The 20,329-nt window shown below is 58.6% G+C and overlaps 4 protein-coding genes across 4 annotated transcripts; 1 reads left to right on the top strand and 3 right to left on the bottom strand.

The window, feature by feature from the left end:
- Positions 1 to 303: 303 nt before the first annotated feature.
- MNEG_0129 (hypothetical protein) lies at positions 304 to 2,511 on the bottom strand (the record flags this gene model as incomplete). The annotated part of the gene is made up of 7 exons (XM_014051404.1): positions 304 to 444; positions 662 to 815; positions 979 to 1,014; positions 1,140 to 1,306; positions 1,512 to 1,553; positions 1,706 to 1,953; positions 2,103 to 2,511. The coding sequence occupies 7 exons, from the start codon at positions 2,509 to 2,511 to the stop codon at positions 304 to 306; spliced, it is 1,197 nt and encodes a 398-aa protein (XP_013906858.1).
- Positions 2,512 to 3,849: 1,338 nt separating this feature from the next.
- MNEG_0128 (Prohibitin-2) lies at positions 3,850 to 4,485 on the bottom strand (the record flags this gene model as incomplete). Its single annotated transcript, XM_014051403.1, has 2 exons — positions 3,850 to 3,966; positions 4,186 to 4,485. 2 exons carry the CDS (start codon positions 4,483 to 4,485, stop codon positions 3,850 to 3,852), a joined length of 417 nt encoding a protein of 138 aa, XP_013906857.1.
- A 2,195-nt stretch (positions 4,486 to 6,680) lies between these two features.
- Positions 6,681 to 9,972, bottom strand: MNEG_0127 (UTP--glucose-1-phosphateuridylyltransferase; the record flags this gene model as incomplete). Its single annotated transcript, XM_014051402.1, has 11 exons — positions 6,681 to 6,753; positions 6,984 to 7,126; positions 7,278 to 7,350; positions 7,616 to 7,785; positions 7,961 to 8,082; positions 8,307 to 8,545; positions 8,780 to 8,871; positions 9,073 to 9,231; positions 9,443 to 9,529; positions 9,662 to 9,739; positions 9,889 to 9,972. 11 exons carry the CDS (start codon positions 9,970 to 9,972, stop codon positions 6,681 to 6,683), a joined length of 1,320 nt encoding a protein of 439 aa, XP_013906856.1.
- Positions 9,973 to 18,041: 8,069 nt separating this feature from the next.
- MNEG_0126 (hypothetical protein) lies at positions 18,042 to 20,166 on the top strand (the record flags this gene model as incomplete). Its single annotated transcript, XM_014051401.1, has 7 exons — positions 18,042 to 18,159; positions 18,298 to 18,435; positions 18,627 to 18,736; positions 18,925 to 19,098; positions 19,236 to 19,359; positions 19,596 to 19,741; positions 20,002 to 20,166. 7 exons carry the CDS (start codon positions 18,042 to 18,044, stop codon positions 20,164 to 20,166), a joined length of 975 nt encoding a protein of 324 aa, XP_013906855.1.
- Positions 20,167 to 20,329: the final 163 nt, after the last annotated feature.

Genomic DNA, 20,329 nt, shown 5'->3' with positions numbered 1-20,329 from the left:
AAGAGAGAGAGAGGCTACGCAGGCTGTAACGCCCGCGTAAATTTGGGAAGAGGGGGCCGGCTTGCGGGGGCCGAGGCCGCCGCGCCACCCCCCACCAAAGTGATGGGGAGGGGGCCAGTCCCCCTATGTCACTCCTGACAGTGTGCGTTTGTGCTGTTTTCCTAGTCCTCCGGGGCCATGCTCCATAGCTCTGCGGGCCTGAATGTTGTGATGCAGTGTGGTGACCGCGTGAGTGTGCAACGCTGCTTGTGTTACACAGCACAGCAAAGGTCACGATGCCCTACGTACATGCAGCAACACCAGCTAAGCCCAGGCTAGCAGCATGACTACAACTGTCACATTGTCAGCAGTGCCACGCCGCAAGCTTTCCTCTAGCAGCGCGTCCGCCGCTGCCTTGGCCTCTGCATCGCCATCCGCAACTTTGCCCTCTCCACTCCTAGACGCCTGGTGTTGCAATAAGGATGCGGAGTGATGGAGATGCAAATATCAGCATGGTTCGCAGACTTATGCTCCGTGCATGGTGTGCATGTCCAGCAAACACAACAACGGGGTCATTGCTGTGATCCCATGCATCATAAAGCCAGCTACATGACACTGTTTCTGCCCCGCCCCAATGCCAGCAGCGTTGCCCGGGCATGTCGCCCAATACGAGTCCACCCACCTGAAACGCGCGCTTGGCACAGTGCACAGCGTCCTCGTCGCTGAGCACGTCCCACAGCCCATCGCTGCCCAGAATTATGAATGCATCGCCACAGCCAGATGCCTGCAGCGGCCGCATGGCCACTCGCAGCACATCAGGCTCACATTCGACGTACCTGCGTGCGCAGCAGGCAAAGTCAGATAGGGCACTGTGCACGAAGGGGAAAACACTCTTCAAAGGGCGGTGAGATGTGACTTGAAAAACTGTGCAAAGCGCCACGCATGGCATTGTACTGCTGCATTATTGTCCACGTGCTGAGGGGGGCAAGGCTTGCTCACTTGTGGGGTTCCTTGAAGTCCAGGTCGCCCAGGGACCTGCAGGGCCAGCAGAAAGCAGCAGCCCTTGGGCATCGGGTGGGCCTCACAACCACAAGGTTGCAAACAATCATGCCATGTCGCTGGCAATGCTCGCGTGCCCTCGCAAGCCCATTAGCACACACCTGGAGACGGCAAGGCCGCTACCCGGCCGCCCATCGCGAGGCTCCACCACAACGCGCCAGCAGCGCTGGAAGTCGACGCGGCCACCTGCGTCCTCGATGCGCGCGCGCTCCCGCGGCAGGTGCGGTTTGTGATCTTCCGTCAGGCGTAGGGCAGCTCCGTCACGGCACTGCGGTGCAGGTTCAAGGGGACAAAGGGCGGCGGGTCTCAGAGACGGGTTTAAGACAAGAGTCGCGGTGCTAAGTCGCACCACAAAGCGCTGCCCGCTCTGATACCCAGCCAGTCTTGGCCCATGGTGTTGTACTCCAGCCATTGCGCCTGCTGCACGTCCAGCTGGCCTGCAAGACGACGGAATAGAACAAAGAGGAACCCACCATCACTGCTCTGCTGTCGCCCGCGTGTGCCGCGTACAGCACCTGGGATATGTTTGAGGGGGCATGGGCGGTTCCAGGTCAAAAGCACCACACTGCACTTATTCATGGTCGCCCCAAAGCTGCATTGTTGGACAATAGAAAAATAGGAGGGCTGGCACGCAACCCCCGTCCCATCCTCACACCCCTGCCTGTACCTGCCCTAGCCGCAGGACCACCAGGGCTGTCGCGCCATCGCGCACGCCCTCCCGCCTCGACACCGCCAGCGTGGCCTCGTCCACCTGCCCGAACGCTGACCGCAGCGCGCCTGCGATCGCGACCTCCTCTGCACGCGCAACTGCCGGGGGGCCCAGCTCGCCCGTGTGCATGCGAAGCGCTGGGTGAGCTGCCAGCAGTACATGCAGGCGTGCAGCCGCCAGGTCAGCAGCACCAGCACCGTTGTGTCCTGCAAGCGATAGGATGGAAGGCTGAGTGGCATCGGGCCGGATACAGCCCAAGTAGACTACTGCAAGGCTCGCACGCTGCCGAGCGCTCGCACCAATGGTGATTGCAGCGCAATTCCTGTGCTAACGCGTGCCCTCGTGTGAGGCCCACCGTCAAAGATGGCTGCGTAGCTGCGAGGAACACCGTCAGATGGCAGCGGCGCCCCAGCCTGCGCGCCACCGCCCTGGGCGCTCGACAGCAGCTGCATCGCGGCCACCACGCAGTGGCGGTCCTCCATGTAAGGCCGCATGCCCCGCGCCTGCGCAGCGCCGAAATGGATTCGGCCCAGCGAATGCGCAGCTGTGCGTGCGCCGAGGCGCAGCGTGCCATTGCCTTCGTCGCCATCATCGTCCACCAGCGCAAGAGCACTGCGGCCGTTGCGCAGGGCGCCCTGCTCGCTGGCATCCAGGTGGCCGTCTTCGCCAATGCTGCCAGCATTGCTGCGATGGGCATTGAAAAGGTGGACGTGCTGCTGCTGCTGCTGCTGTTGTTGCTGCTGTTGCTGATGCTGCCTGGCCATACGCTTCTCTTGCTTGAAACGAATGGCTGTCGCTGCACGCAGCCCCCCACCTTTGCCACCGCTGTCGCCGTCCGCTGCCCGACCCTCCTCCTCTCCCTCCACCTCGTACGCAAAGCTGAGCTGGGCCTGAAAGAGGGGTGTCCACACAAAAATAAAGCAAAGCAAAGGTTAAGCCATGGGACTGCGCAGGGCACCAAGTGACAGCGGTGCCATGGTTAGCGCACTGCCATGGCCCACCTTCAGTTTGCTAGGCCGCGCATCGCTGCCAGGCTTGCCCGTGAAGGGCTCTTTGTCGCCTCCACCCGTGTCAGCCTCCGTTGCTGCTGCAGCTTGCGGGCTGGCTGCGAGCGCCCCGCTGCTGCACCGGCCGCCCTGGCAAAAGTCACTGGCGCCAGCATCGCCGCTGGCGCCACCTTTCCCGTCAACAGGGCTGGCACCCTCCTCAGGCTCATCGACGGCGTGACGCCATCGCAGGTGCCCGTGGCTGCCATGCTGCCGCCTGATTGGCGAGCCATGCAGGTCGTCCTCCCCATTGCACGAGCTGTTGTGGGCATCGCTCCCATTGCCGCCGCCTGCGCTGGTTCTGGGCCGCTTGTGTGCACGCTCCAACTCCGCTGGCTCAGCGGCCGCGGCTCCATCGCCCTGACATGCAACAGGTGTGGGTACAGTCGCACTGGCTGACATTCGCGCCCTCTGCTACTGTAGTGATAGAAGGCTGTCCCCTCAGATCTGGATGAAAGCTGCAGCTATACCAGCCGGGATTATCAACAAAGGATATAATTTACGACGGGGTTGGTTAGCCGTGATGCACATATGCAGGCAAGCGGGAGGTATGGTACGACCTGGCACGCCTAGAGTGCGCGTTGTCGAAACTATTGGGACATACTGTATAGCATTATCGTCACTTCAAGCTGTTGCCCCGAGCAGCAACTCCATCCCAGGAAGCCCGGCACTATGCAGCAGTGCCAGGCATTGCTGGCACTGGCACTGGGCAGTTGTGGCCTTTCGTTGTGGCTTTGGCCAAGCCGCTCCGCTTGCGCCAGGCAGCCAGGCCGACTATGTGTGAGGGATGAAGCAAGAATTATCATATGTGGCTCTGCGACGTTCAGGTCCCCTGCGAGCGGCCTCCGCGCCCCACGTCCCGCCGTCACGTGGGATCACACAACAAGCGGTCGCCACAGGCCCCCACATGTGTCTAAGCATCATGTTGTGTGAAAAATATAGGAACATTACAATTGCATGCCTTTACCAATCCCAAGAACACTCATCTGCAGCTCGCTAAGTGCAACCAGGCAGCCACCACTCGCGCAACAACACAGGGCAGAAGCTAGCGGACTCTCAGGGTTTCTTGGTGATGTTGGTCTGGATGTCCGCTATATTGAGCATCAAGCTCTCCGCATTCAGGAACACACGGTTGGCGCTGCTGGCGATGGTCCCGGCGATGTCGCGCGCCGCCTGGTTGGTGCGGAGAGAGGGTGAAGGGGGCGTTGAGGCGCGGGGGGGTGCCAGGGCGATGCTGCACAGCCAGCCCAAGTGGACAGGTCTCCGCCCTGGAGAGGCTGCCGTCCGCAGGAACGTGACCGCAGCACAACTGTAATCCCCCTCAAAAACGTCCATCAATGGGTTGACACCCCAGCCTCAGGCTCAGCCCGGCCACACCAAACCCCTGCTAACCTCAATCTTGCGGAGAGCAATGAAGGCGGGGTTCTGCTGGATGGCCTGGCCAATGAGGCGAGCGCTCTGCGCCTCTCCCTGTGCGCGCACAATTGCGCTTTGCTTGTCCTGCAGCGCCTTGTCGACGATGAACTTGGCGCGCTCCGCCTCCTGCTGCGCCACCTGCTTGGCTTCCACGGCCGCGGTGTACTCCTTGCTGAACGTGAGCGCAGTTATGGAGACGTCCTCCAGAATGATGCCAAAGTAGCGCGCACGCTCTCCCAGGATGCGGCGGATGTCCTTGCTTACCACCTCACGCATCGTCAGCAGCTGTGCTGCGTTGTACTGCGCCACCACGCTCTTCAGTGTCTCTTGAATTATTGACGGCAGGACACGCTCTGCATAATCGGTTCCCAGGGTCCTGGAAGCGGGTTGGCACGGCGAAGAATGGGGGGCAGTAAAATAAGGTGCGGGTGCCCACGGCCTGCACTGGTGCGTGCGCTTGATGGTAGAGGGGACAAGCAGTAGATGATTTGCAAGAGCTGCTCTACAGCCAAGACAGCTGATGTGCAGACGAGCACATGCTATGCATTAAAGTGGCGACAGGCCCTGCCAGGCAGCCGTAGCCGCCGGGACCTGTCTGCCGCTGATGCTCGCAGCCCACTGCACCACCGTCCCTTGTTGCAACTCGCCTGTAGAGGTCCGGCAGCTTGTCTGGGTTTGGCCGAGTCAGCACACGCAGCCCGATGTTGACCTGTGGTGCGATGCACGACATGCCGGGACATTGGAAACTAAGAATAGCCTGCACCCTTCACGGCCAGCACCACTACACAACCAGTTCGTGTCGCCGCTCGTGCTCTGTGTGGCCCTCAACAAGCCATCCGTCCAATCAGCGCACCATCTGCAGATCGCGACTGCCGCTGGTGCTGGAGATGAGGCTGGGGCGCGCCCGCACATCGTAAATGATTGGCCGATCAAACCATGGAACCATCAGGTGTGTCCCCTCTTGGTAGACCTGTGAAGTCGTCCAAAAAGCCATGCAGCGGGAATGCGGGTGAGCCGTGAAGCAGGAGTGAAGGTGTGGAAGACCATGCATGACGGTGCAAGTCAAGCAGCATGGGAAGCATGAGCGAGCAAAGCGCACACAGCAGCAGCAGCAGCAGCAGCAGCAGCAGCAGCGGCATAAGTGGCAACAGCAGCACCATCTCCACCACCACCAGCAGCAGCAGCGGCACACAGCGGCACTGCCACTGCCACTGCTACCACAGCACACGCGCCAGGGGCTCGGCCCTTTGTAGGATGGCCGCTGAAATCATTATTATACAACGCGACCCGTGCGCACCGACTCCTTGATGCCGACGAGGCGATTGAACACGATTGCCCGGTGGCCGCCCTCCACGTTGAAAAGGCTGTTGGAAATGCCATAGACTGCTGCGCTGCCTCCTATCAACACCTGTGAGACGGTGCGAGACAAAACAGAGTGGCGATCGGCGCTGTGTGATCTGGCTGCAGCGTGCAGCGGAGGGCAGCGGCACCGATCAGAGAGTAGGTCCACTACCTTTGCTAAGTTTGCGACGGCCGCGGCGTTGAGCTGGGGCGCAGCCATGCCGCCTCGGCGAGGCCTGTGTGTGCTCTGAGTGGCGGAAAGAGACCTGTTTGCGTGTTCGTGATACTCACAGACCGCACTGTAAAGAGACCTAAAGACCGGAATCAGCTGCTGTTCGCTTGACTTGGCTGCTTGCTTTCTAAGGGGGCGACTGATGGCGTCAGCTTGAAACCAACTGTGGCAGAGTGTCTGGGTGACTTTGTGGACATGACCACTGCCTGTGGAAAACAAGTGCGAATCAACATGCAGGATTGCGGGCGCAAGGTCATCATACCTTGGGCGCCACCAAAGCTGAGTTGTCTAGCGCCGGCAATGACTTAAGTGTTCAGCCTGCAGCCTCACTGCTGCATGCGTCAGCGCTGTCACAGGATTCCTTCCCATTCCACCCTATCTGATACCGTAGCGACGCCGCGCGGCAATACACCTGAAAAGTCAAACAACTTAGCGTGCTGCCAAATTTTGTAGTGGTGGTGCTTGAATGGCTACCCTTTCTCTGGCAGAAGCGCAGGCCATGGTTGCCGTGCTGGGCATGACGCTCCATGTTCAGGCCTGGGGAACCATTTTAGGCTACAGAGCCCTCCGCAATGAAGTTCTTGCGACCCATCCCAGTCCATTCCAAGCCAATACCACACTACTTTGCACAATTACAGTCATGCTTGCAGCTGGTTTCTCCCTGCGCGACTTGAGATGCACACACACAATACAGGAAGCGAAAGCACACAGCTCAAAGTGCAAGATATGACCAAGGGGGTAGTGGGGCAGCCGTCTTTTTCCTACCCACAAACAGCGCCGCCACAAAACAAAGGCCACCACCATTCCAATCATGTCGCCTTCGTCGAAAAACGAGGTGCAGTACAGACGTATAACCAGCTACCTTTCTGACTCCTGCAAAGTACTTCACAAACGCTTTCTAGGCAAACGCAGGCACAGGAGCCCCGTCCGATACCCGGGGTACCTCCGGCTCCTTGACAGTGTGCTTGCCACTGTCCAGTGTCACGTTGCAAAGGGAAACGGGCTCAGGTCCAGGGCACTCGAGCGTCACGTCACCCCTGGCATCGTTAAAAGCGAGTGGGAGTGGTCTTGAGAGAAGGCACACGACCACATGATGAATGTGCATGGCTTCTGGCCTGCGTGTGGCAACGAATTTGGTCTGGAAAAGTGGCAGGCCTACAGCTGCACGTTGGCACTTCCCAAACCCATCACAAGGGCCTACCTGATCACAACACCCTCGCCGAACCGCACAGGCCCCTTGACTGTGAGGCTCTTGCACGCCCTGAGGCTGGGTGCGGCCTTTGTGAGGCGCTCCAGCTTGTCCACCAGCTTGTAGTAGGCATCGTCCAGCTTCACCAGCGGGACCTGGGGTGGGGACAGGGGGGTGAAAGAAGGAGACAGCTGGACAGCAGCCAACTCAACTGCCCGACTACAAAGGCACCGCGTCAAACTCTGCTTCACAGCTCAGCGGACCCACTTTGGGTGCCCTCACGGCACACAAGCCAAAAACGCTCACGTGAGCTGAGACAGCTTCCACCGTCGCTTGAGGCGTGATGATGTACACATCCGAACGCAGCACGAAAAGGTCGCTGTGGAGGGGGTGGTGAAGGGTCCAGCAGCCTCAGTGCAACTGGGTACATGATCTTGGGGCATTTCAGCTGCAAAATCCATGCCCATGTTGACTGTGCTGGTTGCTTGCAGTGTGGGCACGTCATCAGCATCAAGCAGGCGGTAGCCCCACCCGGTGGCCATCGATCTTCAACACAGCCGTGCAGAGGTCAGCAATGTCTCCACCCAACCACTTCCCGAGTGTCCTCTCCCCCTGCATACCCAGTGGTTTTGACTGGTGCAAACCGCGAGCGCGGCACCACCACCGCAGTGGCGCTGTCAAAGCACTCAATGGCACTGCCCATAGCCGTCTCCAGCTGGAACACTGGCGCGCTGGAGCTGTCACGCGGGTTGACCGTCTTCTTGTTCTTGATCAGCGGCAGGGGCAGCACGCCGCCGTTGGCATCCAATGTCGCCTGAAACAGGTGGTAAGGAAGAGGCGACAGCCTCAAACTGAACTTATACAATGCGAGACCATTCACGCCTATGCCTGCTACCTGCTTACAATTCCCTTCCGGAAACAAGTAGTACAACAAGAGCGTCAGACCAACCCACACGGCTGAAAACAATCCACATACGGAATGCACCAACCTTGAGTGCAGGCAGATTGACCCAAAGATTGTTTGTGTTGAAGTACTTGTGACGGCTGATGTCCTCAAAAGATGCCTTGTCAGCGTCGGGGCACATGGCGCTCTCGCGCAGCATCAATTTGCCTGGTGGAGGGTTTGAGTATTACCGCGGTTGCGACTTCGCCAACAACAAGTCAGAGGGGAACCTCAAGATCCTTGACCAAGCCAGGGACGCATTTGCATGGCAGAGACGAGACCGCCTCTCGTGGACAACCTCCATGCGTAAAGACCTCTTGCTACTGCCCGTCGCAGCCGCAGCTGCTGCTTCCACAGCGCGCGCCCCCGCCAGCCCCCCAAGAGGCACCCACCATCCACCTTCCTGCGCGCCAGATGTCCACCCTTCTTGTCGGCTGCAGTGCGCTCACAGACCTCCATCATGAAGGCTGCCTCACAGGAGGCAAAGTGCTGCAGCAGCTGCAGGTCCAAGGTGGCTCCCAGGTTGTCGCTGTTGCTCACAAACAAGTACTTGATGCCCTGGCTGGCTAGAGAGTCCAGCATGCCGCTGCCCAGCAGCGAGGGGTAGATATCGCCGTGGCCAGGGGGACACCTGCACGGGATGTGCAGCAAAGAGCACCACAGCCGCCAGTGGCACAATACCCATCTCAGGTTTCAAGACTGTCCTTCATCAGAAGCAGGGCAAGCTTGGAGGAGCACAACAAACCCATGGCAATCTATGCTCCCCCCTCCGTTGGGCGCGCTTTCAGAACCACCACAATCCCTGGCTGCAACCCATTGAGAAGCACCAGCAGCCAAAGTAGAGTCTCCCCGGTCACCGCACCACTCCATTTCTGGGTCCTGAGGGTAGCTAGCAGGTGCAAAGGAGGCCGCGTCCACCTTAGGCGACATGTTTTGCAGCAGCTCAATGTCTGGTTCCTGTTGCAAAAGAGGACAAGAGGAGGAGGATCAGAGGTGCCGGCCAGCAAGGGGCAAACGTTGGGGAAAAAAACCTGCAAAACGACATGACAGCAAGTGCGAACAGCGTGTTGCCATCACTGCCTGGAGGGCGCATTGTCTGCATTGCGCGACAGAATGCTTGCTACAATTGCAACCAGCCCCCGCTAGGACCCGCATCACCTGAAGAAGGTCTTTGTGAGCGCGTGCCAGGAACTCCCTTGTGTCCTCGCTTGTGGAGAAGCTGTTCATCAGGACAAACTTGACGTCGCTGCCATGCTGCTGGCGCATCACCTTGACCTGCTCAGCTATCAGGTCCAGGAACGTCTTGCCGTCCTTCACCTGCAACGGTGGGAGTGACGATATGGAAGATGTTTGGGGCCATGAGAACAGTGCAACCCCTTATGCAATTCCAGACCTGTGCAGCTGGCTGCGGCATAAGGTGTCAGGGCAGTCCTGCAGCTACTGTGGCTGTTCTGCATGCTGAGACGAGCCTTGCATAACGCGAGTGCGTCTCTGCGCGAGCCTGCTGCTACATCTACTCCTCTCCCACCTCCAGCAGGCTCTTGGCCTTCTCCAAGCCCATGCTGGTGCCCAGGCCCCCATTGAGCTTGAGCACCGCGGTCTTCTTGAGCAGGGCCTGGTGGAAAGAAGGTGCAATCGGTGTAAAATTTAAATCAAAGTCTGGTTATTCAATGGTGGCAGTGTTGACGACGAAGCCCAGGTTAATCCTGCATTTAGACAGACGGCACAAAGCAAAAAGCTGTGGCACCTGCACGTGACCGTTGGTGCCGGCGAGGCTGCGCAGGTCGGGGAGGTCCGTCACCGCCTCAATCTCTTCCTCAGGAACCTGTTGGAGGAAAGGGACATATGCCAGGGTTTTGTGCCTGGCCACTCGGTAAGACGCGGGTGTCACCTCTTGCGCTCACGACACGCAGCTCTAGGAACGCAGGGCTTGCGCATCACCAGCCAGCCCGCTGGAGCAGCGGCGGCGCGCACCATGCCAGTCGCGCCAGCCACCAGTTGGTCGAAGTTCCCCTTGAACGCGCCGATCGCGGCCTCGCTGAGTCCCCTGGCCCTCATCTTTGCCTCGAAAGCGGGCCATTGTTCCTGCAGTGCCACGTTGCGCGTGGACTCTGAAATCAGGCCGTCCGCCCCTCAAGCGTGCGGAACTCATAAAGTTAATTGATCAAGCGTAGCCCAGGGGGCGCACCGCCATGGTCGCAAGACCCCCGCGAGTGGTGGTTGGCCTGCTCTGGGGCTGCTCTGGCCGTGTTGTATAGGCTGCGTCAATTGATGGAGAGCACAGACATCAGCAAAAAAGCAATATGAATCGCTGCTCCCGAGATCATCAAAACAAGGGGCGCGAGGGTCACCAGGTGACAAGGCAAGCATGACTGTACGGTATCATACCGACACCGTTCGGCGCTCCCAACATCAGAAGCACGAGCGACCATATCTTGTAGCGTACCAGGTGATGGTGTATTGAGGGAATCCGGTGGAACGGGTACGGGCGGGGTTAGCCTGATCGCTTTTGAGCATACTGCTGCCTGCCTCATCTGCCATGGGCGGTGTCTGCGGTGGTGACCACTCCAGGCACCTCACGGTAACGCACGTATCGTCACTGCATGCATGGTACGGTGGAGTTGAGCTGTACCAACATGATTTACTGGGCGCAAACAAATAAGTCGTATGGTATGCTGCATTGCAGGTAAATTATGCAGCGGCGAGGCACAAAGGGCATGCCGGCCAGCGATCGAAGCACACAGTGGCCAGAGCGCTCGATGTTGTTCATATATCTCTGTGCCTGTAGCGGCCTAGAACCATCAGTGCCTCTTGAACACAATGCTCTGGAACATCGCTTCGTGCATCTCCTTGGCTGCCTGCGTTTGTTGTGTACGGCACACAACGGTGAGGATTCGCCCATGATGGGGATGATGATTGAGGGTTCAGGCCAAGCCGCCTTTTTGACAACCAAGAACTAGCTCCCTACCATTTTATCCTTGGTATGCTTGGTAATCATGCCGCGCGCGATGGTTGGTGCAACGACCTCCTTTGTGGCCTGGGGTGACATTGGACAAAGACCGAGAACAAGTCACCAGGATGGGCTTTCAATCCTAACGTTCCATACAAGCTTGACCCAAAAAATATTGCAAGACTATCCTTGGGGGCGCAATGAGCCATTTGGGGCGATTTATAACGACTCATATCCATTGTGTTGACACATTGCTTCACCCCAGGCCGCGTGCTTACCTGCGTCACGACATCACGTACTGCACATGCACTGCCTGCGCGGGACATGCCCAATGGAAGAGCTTAATGGCTACATCAACACCTCTGAGCATCGGGCATCTGTGCAACGGCACTTGACACTGCAAGGCACACTGCTGGTCGAAGGCAAGCGGTGGCAATTCCAAGACCATGCCCACAATCAAAAAAATTGCAGCAATTTCATGCTTGCGCACCAGAAAGATGGTCGACCGATGCCCGCAGGTTGACCCCGACCTCCCGAACAGGTGACAGGTTGGCCGTCTCCTGTGTCCCAGCCCGAGGTGCGCAGGCACCGCCGCTGAGGTGGTCTACCTTGGCGGAGATGTGAGGCTCACTTCTGAAGAAGGCTGTGCTCTTGGACAAGTCCGCCGCTGCCGTGGGGATGCACGCACCACCTCCAAGGTGTCCGTGCGTCGATATCGTCGAGAGCCTCAGGCCCTTGGTGCGCTGCTCCTCAGGAGCCCCCAACTCTCCATAGTGCGTGATGGGGTTGTATCGCGACATATATCTTGTTGAAGCTCTTCAAAATCAATTACAAAGGAGTCGGGGACGGGAAAACGCAAGGTTCAGCTACGCGCAAATTGTAAATCGGGATGCGTGGCAATACAATCATAGGTTGTTGATGGTACAGGCTGTTTGCGTATATACATACAATTCAATCCGGTTTCCGAACATGTATGATAAGTGACTCGAGCCTCGCGTCTTTCCAGCTGAGCACTGCACCTTCTTTCAAGCCAGTGCCAAGGGCAGCCTCACCGATCTAGTCTGGATCATTTTTAGATTGGATCGATGAATAACTCATTAAAAATTCAAGAAGGGACATCGAAACGCCACGACTTGAGCTTTGGCTGTTGACCGACTGCGTGGGGCGTGTAGAGTATTCATGTGCTCCGTGCCAGACACAGATGAGGGAATCATTGAAGGAAGCACTTGACACGCCTGGCGAAGTGAACACAGCGCCCAACACCGCCACAGGCATGCGCACTGTGTTGCAGTCATTCCAGCCCAGTGTCTGCCTAGGTGATGCAACCGCCTTTCAGCTGCAGCGGACTCAGCTGCAACAGCGCGACCAGCCCGCAGAGGATGTCGGGGGTAGGATGGGATTACTGGAGCCTGGCAGCATCCCGCAGGCCGTATGGGACGCATCGCGCCTGCTGGGGCCGCGCGGCACGTTGCTGCTGCGTCTCTGCGTTGAGCTGCAACATGACAGGTGAGTGCAGGCACAGATACGCACTTGGAGTAGGCTGATACGGGCTGTCTGCATGTGCATCAATTACGAGGTCGGTTGTATGTATGGCACTTTGGGCAAGTGAGCACAGGTCAAAGTCGTGCAGGCTGTGACGCACGTGAGCAGACGCTCGTTCCACTCTTGCATCCAGGGAAAACGTGCTGCGCACACTGAGTCACGCGCGCACCAAGCGCTTGACTGACACAACACAGCTGGCTGTCAGCAGCAACAGCCTCTTACGGCCGGAGCAGCGACCAGCGGCGGCAGTTGCAGTGGGGCAGCTGTTGACAAAGCGCACTGTCGACGACGAGCTGGCAGAGGTGGGTACGTAGTTGTCTGGGCGTGGATGCTGAGTTTGTCACCTTGTAGGAAATATTCACTGTAACTCTGAATGAGCACTTGGAGCGCAGTATTGGTTTGCAGCCTACCACCAAGCTCACGGCGCGGCTGCTGGTTGCGTGCGCTGCACTTGCACAGGGTCATGATGCGAGGGTGATGGCGCGGTGGGATGCGCAGCAAGCAGAGTGGGAAGCTTGTGCAAAGCAGCTGGCCACCACAATTGGCAAGTCCGCAGAGGATGTGGCCCTGGCGCAAGGTGACGTATATGCGTGCGAGGTTTTTGAATACCTTCTGACTGGGTTAACCTTTCGACTGGGTCAAGATGGGCCTGCTTTGTTGCTGACCAACTTCCTGTGTCAGCTCATGACTTGCAAGTATATGCGGGCTATCAACCGCGTGTGCTTGCACATGCAGTCACATATGTAATCACACTGCCCTGATCTCCGCGCAGCCAGTGGTGCATGGCGGCGTAAGCAGGAGCAATTACAGCTGCTCGAGCAGGCTGCGCCTCAGCTGGGTACGGACGCATGTGGCTGGAACATGATGCTGCGCAACGCCGGGGAGCGCTATGTGCAGGTCGGATCACCAGGTTCTTGGGAATGGCCAGCAACGGTTTGCCACTTGTGAATGCCAATGCAGGGTGGAGGTTTCACCATTGCCCGTTGCGGTCCTCTGAGTGATGCCATCTTGCAACGAACTTCATAGAGGTGCGCCACTGCCCCTGCGCCTCCCCCTGCCGTCTAGGTGGGAAACATGTTCTCAGGACTCTTTCTCAGCGTCAGGCGCATTGACACTGCATCGCACCCACTCACCACGGTGCGAGTGCCCGCACTGCGACCCTCCATCCCAGCTGGCAAGGCAGCAGCCAGTCTAGCCACCAGCGGCGGCAGCGGCAGCAGCACGACGAGCTCTTGCCGCCAATCAAAGATGTGGGAGCACTCCTCCTATTTGAAGGCGCGCCTGGCAGAAGCACAGCAGCGGCTCCAGGTGCGGGCAAAATGTGAAACACTTCACAACTTGGGGAGTTGCTGAGCGCCATTCCTGAGGTGGGAATGGGCAGCTCAAAGCTCACTTGTGCCCCTACCTACGCTGAGCAGGTCGGTCAAGCTCCAGCCCCCCAAGCGGAGCTGCTGGCAGTGTGCGGTACGAGTGCGGAGGCAGCCGCATGGGACGCATGTCAGGCTCCAGTGTGCCTTCAGGACGTTGAGCAGGTGCTGCAGCGCCGCCAACCCCAGGTTTTTCAGGAGTATCAGGTGGGCCTGCCAACAAGGGGGCAGGGGTTGCGTGTGCAACTGGGCTTGCATCTTCGAAGGTGTTTATAACCTAATTTTTCAAACAACGAGCTTGTGTCTTGCAGTCACACCACTGTCATGACGTGCATGCCCTCAGGCCTTGAAGCTTGAGGCCGAGAGAACATTTGCAGAGGCAGAAGCAGCAGAGGCAGAGCGTGAAGCGCGCACAGCAGCACGCGCCGCAGCGCAGCAGCTACAGAAACGGCCTGGGCCCCATCTTGTGTTTGGCAGCAACCGGCTGGTGATGATGGGCGTGGCAGGGGACGACGGCGCCTCCGCAGTGCTGACAGTCACCAGCACGGGCACCTCTGCAGTCTATTTCAGGTGGGCCACGTCCAGCAGCAGCACATGCGAGCGCGGCGGCAGCGGTGGCGGCGGCGGCGGCGATGAGGGTCAAGGAGATGTCAAGGATGGTGAAGTCCCAGACATTCCTTGCAAACTGTCTCTCCAGCAAGCGCGTTTCTACCTTTCAGACCGTGCGGGTGTCATCCTGCCAGGAGAAGTGCGGGAATTTGTGTTCACTTTCAGGTGCCCTGACCCTGGGGTGTTCAGCGAGTCCTGGAGCATGGCCACCACCCCACCGCTGCCTTCTATGGGCATGCATCACCGAGCCGGCGCACCAGTGGAGGTGAGCTCCCTCGTGCTTGCCTGAATTGAACTTGCCAGCCATGGTACCTCATTACAACCACTCAACGCTCTGAGGTTAGCCCCAAGCAGCACTACCGCCCAGCCAACCGCCAACATAATGCCAGCACATACAGGCTGGCCATTCTTTGCAACTGTTCTTTCATAACTCCTGCTGCAGGTTCTGCTGCGGGGTCTTGCGGTGCCCCCAGAGCTGGGCCAGCCTGAACTGGCGAAGCTGCAGCTTGAGGCCGGCATGCAGCGACGTGAGAGGGACCGGCAGGTGAGGCAGGCAGGGTGTCAGCATATCATTTAGTCACTTGTGGCAGCCATCAAGGCCGGGGTGGCAGGGGCCGTTGAAAAGGTATCCATCCCCTGCATCACTACCGCCTGATTTAGTTGTCGCGCAACACTGGACAACAGGTGGCAGCAGTCCTGGAGCACATCGTTCAAGATCTACCCATAAGGCCCCGTGTGGGGCCCCCAAATCTTGCAGCAATTGGTTGGGACCAGCAGGAGCAGCAGGCCAAGGAACAACAGGAGTCAAGGCGCTTTGCCGCTGCAAATGTGGGCATGGATCCACCTGTCTACTACAGCCCCCAAACACAGCGCCGCCTGGACGCGATCTATAGGGCGTCACTTGCGACATTGACACCTCCCATGATGCCAGAGACCAAGCCCAACAACAGAGGTGAGGTTGTCTGCAAAACAGCCCCACCCTTTGTTTATGACCTGCTCTGCAGCAACGCTGCCCCTGATACCACCCAGTGTTCACCTGACATCCTCAACCCATGCTGACCTGCAACGCTACTACCACAGGTGGTTCGTCAAAACGTAAGGAGGCAGACCCTGCAGAGCAGCTGCTGGCCAGCTATCCATCGCAGTGGGACGGCTCCATTGCTGCCATCGCTGACCTCGTTCACGCCATTGATGCGCTCGGGACTGGCCCACTTCAGCTGATCACAGCTCCTAGTGCAGGGCTCAGCGGCGGCGGCAGCCCTGCGCCCTCAACTGGTGCAGCACCCCGCGGCATCTTGGTGACGAACGGCGAACGCGTCCCCTCGCCCATGTCTGGGCCTCGCCCATCCGTGGCGATTGCAGCCGCCACTGCCAGCACAGTCAATGTGATAGCGTCAGGGACAGCCAACAGGCAGGTGGCGGCCGTGCTAGCCAAGCGTTTGCAGGTAGCTACGGCGGCAGCACAAATTCCCACCTGCCAGAGGTCCATGGTTGAGGCGGCTTTACAGGAGCAGCTGCTTAACCTGGCGGTGGTCATTCCGGTGACGGTCGCAGAAGCTCGCCAGGCGGCCGGCGCCTCTGTAGCGGGCCACAGCAAGCACACCAGCAAGCATGGCTTGGCGCCAGAGGCGACCAGTGCTGCGATGTTTGCAGCAGTCAGGGCAGCCCTGATGGGCGCTCTCGAGGGCTTTGACGAGGCCCTGCAGCGCCGGCGAGGGGTGGTGGCAGGGCTGTTGGACGGACGTGCAGCTGCGGCCATGGTGCAATTCAACTCTGCGGCAGAGGCGCCTGTTGGATGTGGGCAGGTCGAGCAGTTCTGTGCGGAGGAGGATTTTGCTTGGCTTGCGCACTCAGCTGAGCGGGCTAAGCAGTGGCTGCAACTGTGATGTAAGCTGCAGACATTGGTCTTGGTGTGCCTTGGTTGACTGCAGGCAGGTGTGCTAGGCGACAACACAGGGCACGTATTACCTGTGTAGTGAAGCACAGAGCAGGAGGCGTGTGCTGTTTCTTCCCAGCCATTGGGGCGCCGGGCGCGGATGAGGCAGTTGGCCTGCGGCACCAACTTGAGTTCCCACAGGGCGCATCACATGTGTCTGGTCATCATGGGCGTCGCTATTTGTTCTGTGTGCTGCTCCTGTATGCACATGTTGCGCCGCGCCTTCGGCTTGCAGTACTCATGGGTGGTGCCATGCGTGGTCGCACCATTTGCTGCAGGTGCATGCTGATCCTGCAACATGCGTGCGTGCTGATCCTGCTATGTGCTTAAGCTGTGCTTGGTGGAACACCTACAGCGCCAATGCCCAAGACACAGCTTGAAATAGCCCAGCACAGCACTCAATACAAGAATCGGAAGTCGAGGCAAGGACACCCGCTTTGCTGGCACGTGTGCAGCCTGCCGCTTATCAGATGCCTGTGGACCTCTCGTGAATCAATTTCGGCCCCAGGGAACATTTTGGGCCCCAAGGTGCAGGTACGGTACCTGCACCACACTGGTAGACCATGCTCAACCAGGCTGACAGTGATGCGGTTCTCACATCTGCAAAGGGGTTGACAGTGCTCCGGTTAAGGTCCAACTGACCCTGCGTCGGCCGCAGCAAATACGGCAGGACATTTGTTGAAGCAAGTGCTGGTGGGACTTCTCGATCCCTTCCGCTCTTTCCAGGAGTTACAAGTAGATCACGCACTGAGACCCTTCACTTGGTCGTGCAGGAGCACTTAGTCGTCCAGAGGCACCTGCACCTTTTGCACCGTCTGCCGGGGGGATTATTAATAAATCCGAGCAGTCTAGGGCACTGATTTTGAGTTTACACGGTTTGGAACGGTTACGGGCAGGGATACCCCACTCGCTTTGAGCACTCTGCTGCTTGCGCGCGGCAGGCGGCACACGTACCATTGCACCCGGTGAGAGGGTGACGGTCGACTACAACTCTAAGGTGTTCAATATATACTTAAATTCAGCTTTCATACGTACGCAACCACCCCTCACCTACATTCCTTTGCCGGTTACTGCTGTACCGTCCTGTCACTGCTGTCGGGGTGGCGGGGCCTTGCTTGTTATCGGTACTGAGGTATCATGTAGATAGGTAACAGTATCAGGTTGGACATATGTCGGCGGGGGTACACTACCAATAGCGTCGCTTGCAACGAGGCTAATTCGCCTGGCGGTTGTCATTCATCAATCCAGTCATCATCACAAGGCAGCGGCGGGACACCGCACCTTTCCAGAGCGCGAAAGCGCAATGCGCAACAGTCCTATACCTTGTCTCGTCACAGCAACAACATACGTCCGGCCTCAAAGCGTTGTCCACGACAGCATCTGAGTGATTGATGTGAACGTTGCAGAGATCACTCAGGGGCCCTAACACTGGTCGCAGCACGTCTTAATACAGACTGTATCATCAGAATTAGCAGATCCCGCCTGGTTGTTGCGCGGGGGAGATCACGGCACGATTATTGTGCTGTCAAAGCACGCCGCGTGCGACAGGATGGATGCCACCATGCGGCCAGGCATTCAGCAGCACCGCATTTCTTGCATACATCAGGGCCAGTGGCTGCATGCGCCGCCACTGCAGCAGCGATGGCGCCCGCCTGGCGGGCCTTTGTTGGCGCAACAGCAGAAGTGCAGGCCAGCGGATCGCATGGTGGTCTGCACAGACAGCATGGCAGCGGCGGGCTCACCGGCCCCTGACAACATCGGCGGCGGCCCGAGCAGTGGCAGCAGGCCCAGTTTGACGCCAGGCAGCGCAGCTGGGGCCAAGGGTGGCCCTGACATGATGGGTGAGCTTACCCAGATGCGCTGTGCCGAACATGTGCACTTGCTACTGCTCTGGCCTTTGCATGGCCCAACACATTGTTTTGGTGGCATTCTGATAGCAGCTGGTCTCTGCTGCTGCCGGCCCGCTTTCCTGGTCCCAGCAACTGTAGACCTGCTGGAGCAGGTCTCAGGGTCGACGGCGCTGTCATACCTGGACCGCTTCAAGGCACCAAAATGGCTGTTCCGCACAGTGGCATGCCTTGTGCTGGGGGGCCAGGTCATGGCACGCATATTCAAGGGTGCGCGCACAGGCGCGCAGTATGGGAAAGCTGCGCGGGCTGCTTTGTGGGGAGGCACAAATGATTTGAGCTGCAGCTCAGCTTCTCCACTTGATGTTATGTTGCAGCGGCAAGCTGGCCCAACTCTCAGAGGTTCTGCTGCTGATGATGATGATGCCCGCAACGCTGACCCTTGCCTAACACATTCTCAGGCAAAATTCACCTGCGCAACACCCGTGACCAGCTGGTGTTGGTTGGGCCCAAGTCGCTGGGCGTGGCGCTCCTGACTGCGGGGTTTGTGGGCATGGTCTTCACAATCCAGGTGTGATGCCGAGAAGTGGCAGGTTGAATCTTTGGCTCTCAGTCCGACACACAACAGGTCGCAGCAACTTGCATCAGTGTAGCATTTGAACATGCTTGCACCAAAACAGAGCTCAGCAAATATCACACACAAACCCGCACACGCACACGCTCACGAGCACCTTGGCTTGCGCCCCTCTTCTTGTCCAGTTTGTGCGGGAGTTTGCCAAGCTGGGGCTGACGCGCAGTGTGGGTGGTGTGCTGGCTCTGGCGCTTGCCAGAGAGCTGACTCCTGTGGTGACCTCTATCATCCTGGCGGGACGCGTCGGCAGCGCGTTTGCTGCTGAGCTTGGCACCATGCAGGCAAGTTCCTGCCATGAGGTGGTGGGCCGTCAGCGCCTTGAAAGCATTCAGGGCGTCCGTGCCTGCTTCATTGTGGTGAAACCATGCGTTCGTGTCATCGTTGTTTGCTGCAGACCCCTGCCCACTTCCCCACCCTACGGCACCATCTTCGCGCCCAGGTTTCAGAGCAGGTGGACTCCCTGCGTGTGCTGGCCACTGATCCGGTGGATTACCTCGTGACGCCGCGGGTCCTGGCCTCCATGCTGGCAGGACCCATCCTTAACGTCCTCTGCTTTTGCATGGGTAGGTCCCCCTGGTGGCGCGTGGTATGACTCGTACGCCATGTTGTGAGGCCCTACTGCTGCGTGCCCAGCGGACATCCTGCCAACGGGGGTTTGAGGCTGCTGCGGCCGGGTTCTTAGGGGCGCCACGTCTCCAGCCTGGTGTCTGACACGCAGTGCAGTCCTCCAGGTAGCCAAACATTAATTGCCCCTCTGGAAAACCTTACATAAATCTGACCCCCGTTGCGATCACCCCAGGCATTGGCGCGAGTGTGCTGCTGGCTGACCTGGTGTACAATGTGCCGGCCAACGTGATCCTTGACAGCGCGAGACGCGCCCTCACTGGCTACGATGTCATCACCTCCATGATCAAGGCCTGGGCCTTCAGCACCGCTATATCAGTGGTGAGTGGGTCCAAGACGCTGTGCAATGGCATTCACACTGCCTTCAGCGCTGCAACTTTACAATTCAAAAAATGCGACGTGCACGTCGTCGGCACAGACAACGGGGATCGCAGGACTAGAATAAGGTACAGGTCGCATTGCATGTTTGAATTCTGTTTCACCTGCACGTGATGGCCTGCAGATATGTGATTTACACTCACCCACACAAACCTTCAAATGCATACCCTGCTGTTGTGTCATCCCCCGCGTCCACTCCGTAGATCAGCTGTGCGTGGGGTTTCACAACGTCAGGTGGCGCCAAGGGCGTGGGCGAGTCCACCACCAGTGCAGTAGTCATCTCGCTTGTGACTATCTTTGTGCTTGACTTTGTGCTCAGCTACGCCTTTTTCCAGGGCCAGGGTGATGCCCTCAAGCAGCTGCGGTAGGCTGCAGACGGGGTCCAAGAGACGTTCATGGACGCTTGACAGGTGGTGTAAGCTGATTTCGTTGCTGCCTGTAGATGTGCCAACCTTCTGCAGCATACCGCAGGTGCAGGGCGTCCAGCAGGGGCTGCCAATCGGTCTTTTGGCTGCTGGGGGACGGGGGGGG

This window comes from Monoraphidium neglectum (genome assembly GCF_000611645.1).
Source record: "Monoraphidium neglectum strain SAG 48.87 unplaced genomic scaffold scaffold00008, whole genome shotgun sequence".
In the NCBI taxonomy this organism is placed as follows: Eukaryota; Viridiplantae; Chlorophyta; class Chlorophyceae; order Sphaeropleales; family Selenastraceae; genus Monoraphidium; species Monoraphidium neglectum.
This window is presented reverse-complemented; position numbering and strand designations above follow the sequence as displayed.